Source organism: Caretta caretta, chromosome 4 (genome assembly GCF_965140235.1).
Source record: "Caretta caretta isolate rCarCar2 chromosome 4, rCarCar1.hap1, whole genome shotgun sequence".
Classification (NCBI taxonomy): Eukaryota; Metazoa; Chordata; order Testudines; family Cheloniidae; genus Caretta; species Caretta caretta.
In genome coordinates this window covers 24775247-24791845 of record NC_134209.1, presented here as the reverse complement: position 1 = coordinate 24791845, position 16599 = coordinate 24775247, and the positions used below count along the sequence as shown (strand labels likewise).

Here is a 16599-nt window from a genome sequence, read left to right as displayed (position 1 = left end):
CTTTTAAAAATGCTGATAGCTGCATTCCAGAAGTTGCTTGCTACAAAAGGAATCTCACTTCTACAGAACATTTTGGGAATGGAGCTGAGGCCCCAAACTCAAATTAATGCTGTGCAAACAAAGCACCATTCAAAAGTTAAGATTAAGGCAGGATCCACTTGAAAACCCAAAACAAATAATAAAAGTTGTAAAGAGGAAGGAAATAGGAAGAGAATAGGCGAGAAATGGGATTAAGAAGAGGAAGGCTTCCATGAAAGTTAGGAATCTAAATACCTAAATACTCTTTACAATATTGGCATCTAGCCAAACAATGATCACAGAATTTCTCCACATGTTGCTATTGAAATAAACTAACCAGGCAAGTATTCTCTCTCTATTCTCCTTTCATTTAACGTGGCCCGGAAACTTTAATCAGCCTTCCCCGACAAGGATTGGCCCAGATTACAGCGAACAGTTTGTAACATTCCTTTTCATATTGTCCAGCAACTTTAAAAAGTAACTCTGCTCTGAGAAATGACTCTGTAAAAATGGTATTGTGAGGTTTTACATTTATCATGTCTCACTAATTCCCATAGCAAATCTGCTCAGTTTATAAATAAAAAGGTAAGTCACTGCGATCTCTGTAGACTACCTACCCTCTGAAAGCTAAAATAGGTTCTTTCCTTCTCGTGCAGCAGCACCAGTAATTAAAGATCTCCAGGCCAAATTATACCTTTAGTTACATCTGTGCAGCCACATTTGCCTTTGATTTCAGTTGTTCATAGTTTGGGGCTTCCCATCCGTATACTCCTAGTTACACAAAGGGAGTATGTTTCCATGGATCACTCAACACCCAGGAGCGTTTACTGAAGTAATTCTCCCTTTCCCTAATCCCTCAAACACAAAGGGATTTCATCTTCTCATGAAGCAATAGAGAGAAATAACAGTGCTACTAGTAGACTAAGGGTATGTCTACACAACAAAATTAGGTCGAATTTATAGAAGTCAGTTTTTTAGAAATCGATTTTATATATTCGAGTGTGTGTGTCCCCACAGAAAATGCTCCAAGTGCATTAAGTGCATTAACTCGGCGGAGTGCTTCCACAGTACCGAGGCTAGAGTCGACTTCCGGAGTGTTGCACTGTGGGTAGCTATCCCACAGTTCCCGCAGTCTCCGCTGCCCATTGGAATTCTGGGTTGAGATCCCAATGCCTGATGGGGCTAAAACATTGTCGCGGGTGGTTCTGGGTACATATCGTCAGGCCCCCGTTCCCTCCCTCCCTCTGTGAAAGCAAGGGCAGACAATCTTTTCGCGCCTTTTTTCCTGAGTTACCTGTGCAGACGCCATACCACGGCAAGCATGGAGCCCGCTCAGGTAACCGTCACCGTCTGTCTCCTGGGTGCTGGCAGACGTGGTACTGCATTGCTACACAGCAGCATCAACCCATTGGCTTGTGGCAGCAGACGGTACAGTACGACTGGTAGCCGTCATCGTCATGTCTGAGGTGCTCCTGGCCACATCGGCCAGAAGCGCCTGGGCAGACATGGGCGCAGGGACTAAATTTGGAGTGACTTGACCAGGTCATTATCTTTAGTCCTGCAGTCAGTCCTATTGAACCATCTTACGGTGAGCAGGCAGGCGATACGGATTGCTAGCAGTCCTACTGTACCATCTTCTGCCAGGCAGCCAAGAGATGAGGATGGCTAGCAGTCCTACTGCACCGTCTTCTGCCGAGCAGCCATGAGATGTGGATGGCATGCAGTCCTTCTGCACTGTCTGCTGCCAGCCAAAGATGTAAAAGATAGATGGAGTGGATCAAAACAAGAAATAGACCAAATTTGTTTTGTACTCATTTGCTTCTCCCCCTCCCCCGTCTAGGGGACTCATTCCTCTAGGTCACACTGCAGTCATTCACAGAGAAGGTGCAGCGAGGTAAATCTAGACATGTATCAATCAGAGGCCAGACCAACCTGCTTGTTCCAAAAGAACAATTACTTAGGTGCACCATTTCTTTTTGGAACCCTCCGTGAAGTCCTGCCTGAAATACTCATTGATGTAAAGCCACCCCCTTTGTTGACTTTAATTCCCTGTAAGCCAACCCCGTAAGCCATGTCGTCAGTCGCCCCTCCCTCCGTCAGAGCAACGGCAGACAATTGTTCCGCGCCTTTTTTCTGTGCGGACGCCATACCAAGGCAAGCATGGAGGCCGCTCAGCTCACTTTGGCAATTAGGAGCACATTAAACACCACACGCATTATCCAGCAGTATATGCAGCACCAGAAACTGGCAGAGCGATACCGGGCGAGGAGGCGACATCAGCGCAGTCACGTGAGTGATCAGGATATGGACACAGATTTCTCTGAAAGCATGGGCCCTGCCAATGCATGCATCATGGTGCTAATAGGGCAGGTTCATGCTGTGAAACACCGATTCTGGGCTTGGGAAACAAGCACAGACTGGTGGGACCGCATAGTGTTGCAGGTCTGGGATGATTCCCAGTGGCTGCGAAACTTTCGCATGCATAAGGGCACTTTTATGGAACTTTGTGACTTGCTTTCCCCTGCCCTGAAGCGCATGAATACCAAGATGAGAGCAGCCCTCACAGTTGAGACGCGAGTGGCGATAGCCCTGTGGAAGCTTGCAACGCCAGACAGCTACCGGTCAGTTGGGAATCAATTTGGAGTGGGCAAATCTACTGTGGGGGCTGCTGTGATGCAAGTAGCCCACACAATCAAAGATCTGCTGATATCAAGGGTAGTGACACTGGGAAATGTGCAGGTCGTAGTGGATGGCTTTGCTGCAATGGGATTCCCTAACTGTGGTGGGGCCATAGACGGAACCCATATCCCTATCATGGCACCGGAGCACCAAGCCGGCGAGTACATAAACCGCAAGGGGTACTTTTCAATAGTGCTGCAAGCTCTGGTGGATCACAAGGGACGTTTCACCAACATCAACATGGGATGGTCGGGAAAGCTACATGACGCTCGCATCTTCAGGAACTCTGGTCTGTTTCAAAAGCTGCAGGAAGGGACTTTATTCCCAGACCAGAAAATAACTGTTGGGGATGTTGAAATGACTATAGTTATCCTTGGGGACCCAGCCTACTCCTTAATGCCATGGCTCATGAAGCCGTACACAGGCAGCCTGGACAGTAGTCAGGAGCTGTTCAACTACAGGCTGAGCAAGTGCAGAATGGTGGTAGAATGTGCATTTGGACGTTTAAAGGCGCGCTGGCGCAGTTTACTGACTCGCTTAGATCTCAGCGAAACCAATATTCCCACTGTTATTACCGCTTGCTGTGCGCTCCACAATATCTCTGAGAGTAAGGGGGAGACGTTTATGGCGGGGTGAGAGGTTGAGGCAAATCGCCTGGCTGCTGGTTACGTGCAGCCAGACACCAGGGCGGTTAGAAGAGCACAGGAGGGTGCGGTACACATCAGAGAAGCTTTGAAAACCAGTTTTATGACTGACCAGGCTACGGTGTGAAAGTTCTGTTTGTTTCTCCTTGATGAAACCCCCTGCCCCTTGGTTCACTCTACTTCCCTGTAAGCTAACCACCCTCCCCTCCTCCCTTCGATCACCACTCGCAGAGGCAATAAAGTCATTGTTGCTTCACATTCATGCATTCTTTATTCATTCATCACACAAATAGGGGGATGACTACCAAGGTAGCCCAGGAGGGGTGCTGGAGGAGGGAAGGAAAATGCCACACAGCACTTTAAAAGTTTACAACTTTAAAATTTATTGAATGCCAGCCTTCTTTTTTTTGGGCAATCCTCTGTGGTGGAGTGGCTGGTTGGCCGGAGGTCCCCCCACCAAGTTCTTGGGCATCTGGGTGTGGAGGCTATGGAACTTGGGGAGGAGGGCGGTTGGTTACACAGGGGTTGTAGTGGCAGTCTGTGCTCCAGCTGCCTTTGCTGCAGCTCAACCATACACTGGAGCATACTGGTTTGATCCTCCAGCAGCTTCAGCATTGAATCCTGCCTCCTCTCATCACGCTGCCGCCACATTTGAGCTTCAGCCCTGTCTTCAGCCCGCCACTTACTCTCTTCAGTCCGCCACTTACTCTCTTCAGCCCGCCACCTCTCCTCCTGGTCATTTTGTGCTTTCCTGCACTCTGACATTATTTGCTTCCACGCATTCGTCTGTGCTCTGTCAGTGTGGGAGGACAGCATGAGCTCAGAGAACATTTCATCACAAGTGCATTTTTTTTTCTTTCTAATCTTCACTAGCCTCTGGGAAGGAGAAGATCCTGTGATCATTGAAACACATGCAGCTGGTGGAGAAAAAAAAAAGGGACAGCGGTATTTAAAAAGACACATTTTATAAAACAGTGGCTACACTCTTTCAGGGTAAACCTTGCTATTAACATTACATACATAGCACATGTGCTTTCGTTACAAGGTCGCATTTTGCCTCCCCCCACCGCGTGGCTACCCCCTCAACTCTCCCCCCTCCCCGTAGCTAACAGCGGGGAACATTTCTGTTCAGCCACAGGCAAACAGCCCAGCAGGAACGGGCACCTGTGAGTGTCCCCTGAAGAAAAGCACCCTATTTCAACCAGGTGACCATGAATGATATCTCACTCTCCTGAGGATAACACAGAGAGATAAAGAACGGATGTTGTTTGAACGCCAGCAAACATACACTGCAATGCTTTGTTGTACAATGATTCTTGAGTATGTGTTACTGGCCTGGAGTGGTAAAGTGTCCTACCATGGAGGACACAATAAGGCTGCCCTCCCCAGAAACCTTTTGCAAAGGCTTTGGGAATACATCCAGGAGAGCCGCGAATGCCAGGGCAAATTAATCCTTTCACATGCTTGCTTTTAAACCATGTATAGTATTTTAAAAGGTACACTCACCGGAGGTCCCTTCTCCGCCTGCTGGGTCCAGGAGGGTAGGTTCGGGGGGTACTGGCTCCAGGTCCAGGGTGAGAAACAGTTCCTGGCTGTCGGGAAAACTGGTTTCTCCACTTGCTTGCTGTGAGCTATCTACAACCTCATCATCATCTTCTTCGTCCCCAAAACCTGCTTCCGTGTTGCCTCCATCTCCATTGAAGGAGTCAAACAACACAGCTGGGGTAGTGGTGTTTGAACCCCCTAAAATGGCATGCAGCTCATCATAGAAGCGGCAAGTTTGGGGGTCTGACCCGGAGCGGCCGTTCACCTCTCTGGTTTTCTGGTAGGCTTGCCTCAGCTTCTTAAGTTTCACGTGGCACTGCTTCGGATCCCTGTTATGGCCTCTGTCCTTCATGCCCTGGGAGATTTTGACAAAGGTTTTGGCGTTTCGAAAACTGGAACGGAGTTCTGATAGCACGGATTCCTCTCCCCATACAGTGATCAGATCCCGTACCTCCCGTTCAGTCCATGCTGGAACTTTTTTGCGATTCTGGGACTCCATCATGGTCAACTCTGCTGATGAGCTCTGCAGGGTCACCTGAAGCTTGCCATGCTGCCCAAACAGGAAATGAGATTCAAAAGTTCGCAGTTCTTTTCCTGTCTACCTGGCCAGTGCATCTGAGTTGAGAGTGCTGTCCAGAGCGATCATAATGGAGCACTCTGGGATAGCTCCCGGAGGCCAATACCATCGAATTGTGTCCACAGTACCCCAAATTCGAGCCGGCAACGTCGATTTAAGCGCTAATCCACTTGTCAGGGGTGGAGTAAGGAAATCGATTTTAAGAGCCCTTTAAGTCGAAATAAAGGGCTTCATCGTGTGGACGGGTGCAGGTTTACATCGATTTAACGCTGCTAAATTCAACCTAAAGTCCTAGTGTAGACCAGGGCTAAGAGCTACTGTCAATTTCTCTATGTGGTACTACTGTGAAAACTGCTTAAGGAGAGAGCCCAGCAAAATGATGCGAATGGAATGAAGATTTTTCTGTTCCCTAGCCATCCCCCAGTTGAGCTGCTGTTGATGCTGGCTCTTGACTACGAAGAACTCAGTGTAATTCTTAGTGTCTAGCAACTATGATGGTGGTGATAAGAGCCACAGTGTGAAGGCACTGACTCCTTCTCCTTGCCCCCTCAAAATAATCATTTATCGCTCGTGGTGTTTTTATTTTAAAGGAAAAACTCCAGCATGGTGATATTTTTACATTTGAAAGGCTATCTTGGCAATAAAAAGAGTGGGGATGTGTTTTTCCCCGACCAGAAATTTAGAATAGGGGGAGTAGAGGTCCTACCACTTGTCAGCTCCCCCATAATTGTAACTCCCTTAGGTAACTAACACTTCAGTCTCTAATATCCATGGGTCTGACTCTGTGAACGCTTCATTTAATGTAGTTCTAGTAGCCCCATCTCAAAAAAGATGTACTAGAGTTGGGAAACACGTGGAGAAGGGCAACAAAAATTATCAGGGGTATGGAACACCTTCCCCTGAAGAGAGAGTAAAAAGACTGGGACTGTTCATCTTAGAAAAGAAATGACGATGGAGGGATAGGCTGGAGATCTATAAAATCACGAATGTTGTAGAGAAGATGAACAGAGATGTGTTATTTACCCCTTTACATAACAAAAGAACCCGGGGTCACCCAATTAATAAGCAGCAGGTTCAAAATGAACATAAGGAAGTACTTCTTCACATAATGCACAGTCAACCTGTGGAACTCATTGCCAATGGATGTTGTGTGAAAGCCAGAAGTATAGCTGGGTTCAAAAAAGAACTAGGTAAGTTCATGGACAATAGGTCCATTCAATGGGTATGAGCCAAGCTGGTCAGGGAGGCAACCCCCTGCTCTGGGCATCCCTAAACCTCTGATTGCCAAAAGCTGGGAATGGGCTACAGGGGATGGATCACTCGATTATTACCTGTTCTATTAATTCCTTCTGGAATATCTGGCATTGGCTATTGTCAGAAGACAGGATACTGGGCTAAATGGACCATTGGTCTGACCCAGTATGACCATCCTTATGTTTCATTAACTCAAAGCAGCAAGCATCAAATACAATCTAGCTGCTTCATACTTCAGCTGCATTTATATTTAAACTCCCTCAGCTGATGAGTCTGGAACTCGATTACCTCAAGACGGTATCTTTCACCTAGTCAGACTCCTAGAACCTAATCCTAAAAGATGACAAAAGTTCCATCTGTTGTTACATCAACAACCTCTGGCCCTTGGTGTCTTCATTTAGAAGCTCTCAGTACTTCGTTGTATGATCTATTACAACCAATATATCCAATTTTAAGTTTTTGTTAATGCTATTTTTTTCTCTTTAAAACCAAGACCTTATTGGTTTAACCAATTTAAGCAACCAAATAATCCTTTCAACCCATTTCTGGAGCTACAGAAGTTTGGTGTCTCCTGGTTCAAGTGAGTCTCATTCCATTTCAAACATATTTGATAGAGGGTCAGTGGTGTCTAGAAATGAATCATTGCAGGATTTAAGGACCCACTCTATCATTTAATTGAAGTCCCTGACTGTCCTCTTGAGTAAGCCTTCAGGAGTCTATTGATAAATCCACTATTGTTGATAGGATGTGCCATGAACATCCACCCTCATCTGCTTTTGTCTGGAGGATGTTATTGCTATCGTTTGAGGGTTCATTCTGATAGAGTGGGGTGCGGAATATTCTCTGGATTGAGAATATTCTATTGGAGACTCTGGGTCCTTTCTCTTTCTGAGGTGGAGGGTTACCCAGTCTATCAGCTCTCCATAGCCTTCTATTAAAACACTCTGATTTCCCACCCCACTTCTGCATAGAGTGGCAGGGAAATAATATTTCTCAACAGCAAAGGATTTTTCAAATTATTTTTTAAACACTTCTTAGTGGCTCTAGTTGACACTGAAGAAAAGTCTTTTGAAATGTCTTTGTTCTTCTTGGATACTTGCCCTTGCCATGTTCTTGTCACAAATACAAATATATGTGGGGGGCTTTCTATTAGTGTGATATTATTTATTATTTGTGTTACCATAGTGCCTAGGAGCCCCAGTCATGGACCAGGACCCCATTGTGCTAGGCACTGTACAAACACAGAACATCATGACAGTCCCTCCCACAAAGAGTTTACATCTATTACAGGTATCCTTCCAATGGTTCTGGCCCTTCATTATTTATCGGTTTTATTGGTCCTCCCTGCTTACAGGAGCAAGTTACTAACCCTAGCTTTGCACTCCTTAGACGTTGGGTGGAAGAATCCTGTGGCAGCTGCAGCCAGATTTATTTCAAGTGGTGCTCGGTGTGTTTACCACTGAGTTCCTCATTTTAGGAATTGAACCCTGCAACTGATTGAGCACAGGCGGGCTTCTGCACCTGAATAGTTTTCTGTTGAGGACAAGGGCTCCATGCCAGTGCAGCAGTCCATGCATTTGCTATAAATTGCAGGATTAGAGTAAGTAAGATCTCACAGGTTTTCACGTGAGCAGCAAGACTATGAAGGAAAATTAATGGTGGCGTCCGCATCTCTTGCTGACTGATATTGTCACCAATTTTAATTTTTTCCCCCACAACACTTTATGCTGCCTGGTCTAACAGGGCCAGCAATCCCTTTGTTTCTTCAGTTGCTTTGCATTTGATGACCTCCAGCAGAGACCAAAACATTTTAAATCCTGATGAATGCCATCTACGTTCTGTTTCAGAGTAGCAGCCGTGTTAGTCTGTATCCACAAAAAGAAAAGGAGTACTTGTGGCACCTTAGAGACTAACCAATTTATTTGAGCATGAGCTTTCGTGGGCTTCAGCCCACTTCATCGGATGCATAGAATGGAACATATACTAAGAAGATATATATATATACATACAGAGAACATGAAAAGGTGGAAGTAGCCATACCAACTGTAAGAGGCTAATTAATTAAGATGAGCTATTATCAGCAGGAGAAAAAAACTTTTGTAGTGATCTGATGCAAGAGCCAAAGGGTAAGCTGGAATCCTGCCATTACAGGAACTGTGTGACCTCTGAAAGTACATATGATAGGTGGTGGAGCTTGTTTGTCCCAAAGGTTTGTTTATTTTCTTGTCTATTGCTTGCTGCTGTACTTTGGAATTAAAGAAGAGGAGCTATAATAACAAACCTCTGAACTGGAACTGAACTTCATCTTAAATGAGGCTAATTTAACACACTGATTCATGTATGTAAAGAGGCAGTAAGAAAATTGTATCCATCCAATCCAATTATTTGTTCCTTATCCTAAACAAGGATTAAGATGTGTGGGAAAATAATAGCTTGCTCGTGAAGAAAACACAGGAATTGATGACAAGAAAAAAATTCACAGATGTAAAATACTGCTGCAAAGCATGTGATTTTTTTTTTAAAGACGAGTGTCTACTCCAGTCACACACATCACAGTAGGTGGTGGTGAGAGACCGTGTGATAAACTGCAGAACCAAGTGATAAAATTTTGACCTGCCCTCTGTGCCCATTAAGCCATCTCCCCTGGAACTACTACTAACCTTCCAAATCTAAAAGCAGCCTCAAACAACGCCTTAAAAAAGAAGCCACAAACAAACCAAGAATTTTCCTCCCCCAAGAATTACGCTAGTCTGAGGCCCAGGCCTGGCAACATTCAGTCCTGGACCATTGATAGGTAACATTCAGTCCTGGACCAGTGATTGGCGCATGGTGTAATAACATGCATCTTGACTGGGCTAGAAACAGAAACTTTTATCACTGAAAAGGGTGAGAATCCCTGTTTTCAGCCAGCATACAGCAATCTGTTTCTAGTCCTGAGATACTACTGGACCTTAAAAATATGAATTTTTTAGGTATAGAAAACCTATTTTAATTTAAATTACAAATATCTGCTTATGTAATGAAAGACATATCCAATTTAGATTGCAATGGTAACTTTAATGCTGGAATTTTTTGCCTTTTTAGTACTAAACTTTGCAATCTTAATTATTTTAATAGCTTTTTAAAATAGAATTTCCAGTATGGGGGTGGCAACATTTTAAAAAGGGAACTGAAAAAAAAAAATCCAGCACATGCAACTGCAATGTCCTCCTTGCATGGGGTGTCAACTGAGTTTGACCCTGAAATTTTCATATCTGTAGTACAGAACTCCACTATTTGAGCTAAAGAAGTAACTGGTAATAACAGTAGTAGTCTGTTAACCTCTGTGGACCAGTCACTAGAAGGGAACATGACCCACACTGTGTAAGTGGGTTACAATCCAGATCCTCAAAAGTATTTAGGATCTTAACTTCCACTGATTTCAATGGAAGTAAGGGAGCCTAAATACCTTTGGATCTGTGCCTACATGACTATTTTCCAGACCATAGTGAAATGCTGGCAATCAGGAGTCCTGGATTCTATTCCTGGCTCTGGGAATGGAGTATTTTCTCAGGGCTCATTTGCCAATTTACATGCTCATTCATCTGTATGTGAAACAGCTTTTTGAAGGTGGATAGGCAGGAGTAACCTCTTCTTGTACACAGAATAGCCAAGAAAATAGATTTGCCACCTCTATTCTTGGAAACAAGCAGGGAGAACTGGAGGTCCTGGTGATGTCAAGGAATTATGACGTGACTGGAATAACAGAGACTTGATGGGATAACTCACATGACTGGAGTACTGTCATGGATGGTTATAAACTGTTCAGGAAGGACAGGCAGGGCAGAAAAGGTGGGGGAGTAGCACTGTATGTAAGGGAGCAGTATGACTGCTCAGAGCTCCGGTACGAAACTGCAGAAAAACCTGAGTGTCTCTGGATTAAGTTTAGAAGTGTGAGCAACAAGAGTGATGTAGCGGTGGGAGTCTGCTATAGACCACCGGACCAGGGGGGTGAGGTGGATGAGGCTTTCTTCCGGCAGCTCGCAGAAGCTACTAGATCGCACGCCCTGGTTCTCATGGGTGACTTTAATTTTCCTGATATCTGCTGGGAGAGCAATACAGCGGTGCATAGACAATCCAGGAAGTTTTTGGAAAGCGTAGGGGACAATTTCCTTGTGCAAGTGCTAGAGGAGCCAACTGGGGGGGAGCTTTTCTTGACCTGCTGCTCACAAACCGGGAAGAATTAGTAGGGGAAGCAAAAGTGGATGGGAATCTGGGAGGCAGTGACCGTGAGTTGGTCGAGTTCAGGATCCTGACACAGGGAAGAAAGGTAAGCAGCAGGATACGGACCCTGGACTTCAGGAAAGCAGACTTCGACTCCCTCAGGGAACGGATGGGTAGGATCCCCAGGGGGACTAACATGAAGGGGAAAGGAGTCCAGGAGAGCTGGCTGTATTTCAAGGAATCCCTGTTGAGGTTACAGGGACAAAGCATCCCGATGTGTCGAAAGAATAGTAAATATGGGAGGCGACCAGCTTGGCTTAATGGTGAAATCCTAGCGGATCTTAAACATAAAAAAGAAGCTTACAAGAAGTGGAAGGTTGGACATATGACCAGGGAACAGTATAAAAATATTGCTCGGGCTTGTAGGAATGAAATCAGGAGGGCCAAATCGCACCTGGAGCTGCAGCTAGCGAGAGATGTCAAGAGTAACAAGAAGGGTTTCTTCAGGTATGTTGGCAACAAGAAGAAAGCCAAGGAAAGTGTGAGCCCCTTACTGAATGAGGGAGGCAACCTAGTGACAGAGGATGTGGAAAAAGCTAATGTACTCAATGCTTTTTTTGCCTCTGTCTTCACTAACAAGGTCAGCTCCCAGACTGCTGCGCTGGGCATCACAACATGGGGAATAGATGGCCAGCCCTCTGTGGAGAAAGAGGTGGTTAGGGACTATTTAGAAAAGCTGGACGTGCACAAGTCCATGGGGCCGGACGAGTTGCATCCGAGAGTCCTAAAGGAATTGGCGGCTGTGATTGCAGAGCCATTGGCCATTATCTTTGAAAACTCATGGCGAACGGGGGAAGTCCCGGATGACTGGAAAAAAGCTAATGTAGTGCCAATCTTTAAAAAAGGGAAGAAGGAGGATCCTGGGAACTACAAGCCAGTCAGCCTCACCTCAGTCCCCGGAAAAATCATGGAGCAGGTCCTCAAAGAATCAATCCTGAAGCACTTGCATGAGAGGAAAGTGATCAGGAACAGCCAGCATGGATTCACCAAGGGAAGGTCATGCCTGACTAATCTAATTGCCTTTTATGATGAGATTACTGGTTCTGTGGATGAAGGGAAAGCAGTGGATGTATTGTTTCTTGACTTTAGCAAAGCTTTTGACACGGTCTCCCACAGTATTCTTGTCAGCAAGTTAAGGAAGTATGGGCTGGAAGAATGCACTATAAGGTGGGTAGAAAGCTGGCTAGATTGTCGGGCTCAACGGGTAGTGATCAATGGCTCCATGTCTAGTTGGCAGCCGGTATCAAGTGGAGTGCCCCAAGGGTCAGTCCTGGGGCCAGTTTTGTTCAATATCTTCATAAATGATCTGGAGGATGGTGTGGATTGCACCCTCAGCAAATTTGCGGATGATACTACACTGGGAGGAGTGGTAGATACGCTGGAGGGCAGGGATAGGATACAGAGGGACCTAGACAAATTGGAGGATTGGGCCAAAAGAAATCTGATGAGGTTCAATAAGGATAAGTGCAGGGTCCTGCACTTAGGACGGAAGAACCCAATGCACAGCTACAGACTAGGGACCGAATGGCTAGGCATCAGTTCTGCGGAAAAGGACCTAGGGGTGACAGTGGACGAGAAGCTGGATATGAGTCAGAAGTGTGCCCTTGTTGCCAAGAAGGCCAATGGCATTTTGGGATGTATAAGTAGGGGCATAACGAGCAGATCGAGGGACGTGATCGTCCCCCTCTATTCGACATTGGTGAGGCCTCATCTGGAGTACTGTGTCCAGTTTTGGGCCCCATACTACAAGAAGGATGTGGATAAACTGGAGAGAGTCCAGCGAAGGGCAACAAAAATGATTAGGGGTCTGGAACACATGACTTATGAGGAGAGGCTGAGGGAACTGGGATTGTTTAGTCTGCAGAAGAGAAGAATGAGGGGGGATTTGATAGCTGCTTTCAACTACCTGAGAGGTGGTTCCAGAGAGAATGGTTCTAGACTATTCTCAGTGGTAGATGAGGACAGGACAAGGAATAATGGTCTCAAGTTGCAGTGGGGGAGGTTTAGGTGGGATATTAGGAAAAACTTTTTCACTAGGAGGGTGGTGAAACACTGGAATGCGTTACCTAGGGAGGTGGTAGAATCTCCTTCCTTAGAAGTTTTTAAGGTCAGGCTTGACAAACATCCTTGGCTTGGATGATTTAATTGGGGATTGGTCCTGCTTTGAGCAGGGGGTTGGACTAGATGACCTCCTGAGGTCCCTTCCAACCCTGATATTCTATGATTCTATGATGATTCTATTCTACGAGGCAGTGTGGCTGAGCAAATAAACTGTCAAATAAAAAAAAAGACTTGGGATCTCTTGGAGACAGCTCTGCCAGAAGTGATTTTGTGCAACTGCTCTGAACTCTGATTCTCATTTACCTTTTCTTTAAGAAGTGTGTTAATTATCACTTCCTTCTACCTTATGAGGTAGTCATGAGGCCGTGGTCTGTAATAAGGCCTGAGAAATGTACAGAATTATTAACACAAGCAAGGCTTAAATGAGCTTTAAGAGCTGTCCGGAGCAGAGCTTCAGTAAATATTTTCAACCCCTATGGAGTTTTTATAGCATGTTGGGGACAGAGGCAAACAGGGTTCCAGGAAATACTCTATGAGAATTTAAGCCCTGAACACAAGCCAGTGGAAGAAAAGAGATTACCACACATGGTCTCCTGGCTTCCAGTTTAGCACACTTCCCTTAGGCTAAAGGGTACTTTGATGAGGAAGCTCAGTAGGATTTAGGAGCACGCTCAGTGCAGATGGAACATCCAGACAGTTGAAGAACAGGGGTAAAAAAAGTTCTATTGAATTGTATGCAAATGGCGATTTTTTAAAGGACATTAACACTGCCAAATCTGCATAGCTGTTCATGGAGACAGCAAATGACACCTATCTTGCCCCAAGACTATCCCCCTGCTCCAAATCCATGATGGGCTAGAGTTCAAAAACAAATGGCTGGAAACAATTTTAATATTGTCAAAACTATGTATTTTTCACTAACCTCAATCTGAGAAGAGGCTGAACTGTTTTGGCTCAGATTTTGTTTTTTTAAATTAACTTGAGGAAGAGATCAAGCATGGAAAATTTCAGCTGGAACAGTTAGTTTGCCATAGCTATAACCCATTTTCAGCTGCTTGTAATAGACAGTGTTGGGCAACATTAACTTATAATATTCTTTTGCATCCTGCCTGTAATAGCAAAACCATGCTAGTGACTACATAGTTAAGTATGCACTGAGAGCTCCATAGTGAACCTTATTTTGACATACTCTAATGATTACCCCCAAAATTGCTTTGAATAAGCAATTTGCTTGAAAATGTTTAATGTAGGTCAGTAGAACACACTTTTCAGAATACTTCATAATCTTAGGATTTGTAGTTTTCACATACTAGTTAATAAAATGTAGTACTTTTAAAATTCTGATGTGATCTCATGATTTTTGCAGTCTTTATTTTCTTAGCATATTCACACTTCTAAATCCCCAAATTAGCACACGAATACTTGGGTCTGTAGAGCTGAGTACACTATACTTAATAGAATTTTTGGACTTTTTTTAAATAGAGAAAAACAACAACTGTGCTTATTAAATGAATCCCTGCCAATGAAGCTAGCAAGTAAAAATGTAGATGGGATTTCACCAGCATTTGAAGATGTGTAGTGGGGGAGAAAAGGCTGTTATCCAGCATGTAAAAAAATACATTCTAGTTAGTATTCTCCTTAAATAAGGTGGTTTGTCTCCTTCCATTCCCCCTCAAAACTACCCATCTGCTACTTGATTCTATTCATTCAGTCCAGTAAATCTAAATAATCTCAGTGGATGTTGATGAGTAACAATTCCGTATACCAGAGCTCTCTGCCCACACTTCTGCCCCCTCACTGTTTTTCAACACCCTCCCTCCCTTCCTTCCTAGACACTTTTAAAATCTCCCTCAATCACCTCCATTCCCCAATCACCCTTCTGCAACAGACTTTCTCCTGCCTTCCCTGTGCTGCTGTCTATACCTCACCAGTTTTTGGAAACTGTCAGCACATGAAGAACAGGTTGGCCATGTTCCAGCTAAACAAACTGGCCTTGTGTGTGTAATTTCTAAAGAGCACGATTAAATAGGTGTCTCTTTACACCCAGGCCCAGATGCTTTTTGCCATCCCCTCGGTCAAAAGCCTGGAAAAACAGATGTGCTTTGAAGGTCAACAGACTTGTGGTCTGTCCTAACAAGGGAGTGGGGGGTTGGAGAACATCAAACTTGTGTTTTTATAACAATTATTTGGTCTCCTCTTGGTCCCATGATAACAATGCACTGTATATACCACAACTGGGGGAAAAAAACAAACACTCTCCTCACCATCAATAACTCGCCTTAAATCTTAGTAACTATAGTTCTACTTTTAGAGGCTGTAATTATTCAAAGTGCTTTACAGTATTAAAAAGGCACAGTTTAAATATCGCACTTCTGTCTGAAAATTTTGACCTGCTATAGTTACAAAAAACATCTAAGATCATTACAAAGGATAGCAATTTCCCCTCTATTTCTGTTGAGTTTGTACATTTGGACAATACTTCCCTCTGTTTCATGCTTTGGCCTGTACTACCACAGTTGTTTGTGCAGGCCTTTCAGATAGTGCCAGGGGAGAAAAAAAGCACTTCAGAAAAAAGGAAAATACTATTGTAAAGTCCACAACTGACCTTGCAACTTCAGGGCAGGGGCAGATTCTGACATTTTATAAAATATATATGTAATTGACTAAATTTCAAGTCCACATTGTCGCTCATTATCCCCATTTTACAGATGGAAAAATGGAGGCCCAGAACAGTAAGTGACTTACTTAAGATTGCTGTCACAGAAGATCTGATTGCCATGGCTATGAGCTGTGTGTTGCCATTGTCACTGGTGTAAGCCAAGTATAAAATATTGCCATGCTGATTTGCAGTGTGTTTTGTATTTTCCCATAAGGGCTTTGCACAGAGGTAACTGACCACACTAACTGGAAGAGCAAGGTATCCCCTCCCCCCAGCGCATGCGCACACCCCCACACGGTGTGGTATCCCCTCCCCCAGCGCATGCGTGCACACACCCCCACACGGTGTGGTATCCCCTCCCCCCAACACGCGCAATCACACACATGCACACACACATGCACACACAGTGTGGTATCCCCTCCCCCCAGCACACACACACACACACACGGTGTGGTATCCCCTCCCCCCAACACGCGCAATCACACACACACGCACGGTGTGGTATCCCCTCCCCCAGCACACACACGCACGCACGCACACACGGTGTGGTATCCCCTCCCCCCAGCACACACACGCACGCACACACGGTGTGGTATCCCCTCCCCCCAGCACACACACACACGCACGCACACACGGTGCGGTATCCCCTCCCCCCAGCACACACACACACACACACACACACACACGGTGCGGTATCCCCTCCCCCCAGCACACACACACACACACGGTGCGGTATCCCCTCCCCCAGCACACACACACACACACACGGTGCGGTATCCCCTCCCCCAGCACACACACACACACACACACACGGTGCGGTATCCCCTCCCCCAGCACACACACTCACACACACACGGTGCGGTATCCCCTCCCCCCAGCACACACACACGCACACGGTG

General features: G+C 45.3%; 1 protein-coding gene across 1 annotated transcript; it reads right to left on the bottom strand.

The window, feature by feature from the left end:
* Nucleotides 1–3699: 3699 nt before the first annotated feature.
* Nucleotides 3700–15962, bottom strand: LOC125635820 (uncharacterized). The gene is made up of 3 exons (XM_048848014.2): nucleotides 15787–15962; nucleotides 4848–5436; nucleotides 3700–4258 (listed from the first exon to the last, which is right to left on the bottom strand). Exons 2-3 carry the CDS (start codon nucleotides 5386–5388, stop codon nucleotides 3717–3719), a joined length of 1083 nt encoding a protein of 360 aa, XP_048703971.2. The 5' UTR covers nucleotides 5389–5436; nucleotides 15787–15962; the 3' UTR covers nucleotides 3700–3716.
* Between the last annotated feature and the right edge of the window lie 637 nt (nucleotides 15963–16599).

Excerpts from the sequence above, each read along its gene's own strand:
- LOC125635820 (XM_048848014.2), bottom strand. The coding sequence starts at position 5,388 with ATGATGGAGTCCCAGAATCGCAAAAAAGTTCCAGCATGGACTGAACGG. Across the intron at positions 4,259-4,847 it reads AGGCGGAGAAGGGACCTCCG|CTGCATGTGTTTCAATGATC; the intron begins GTGAGTGTACCT and ends TTTCTCCACCAG.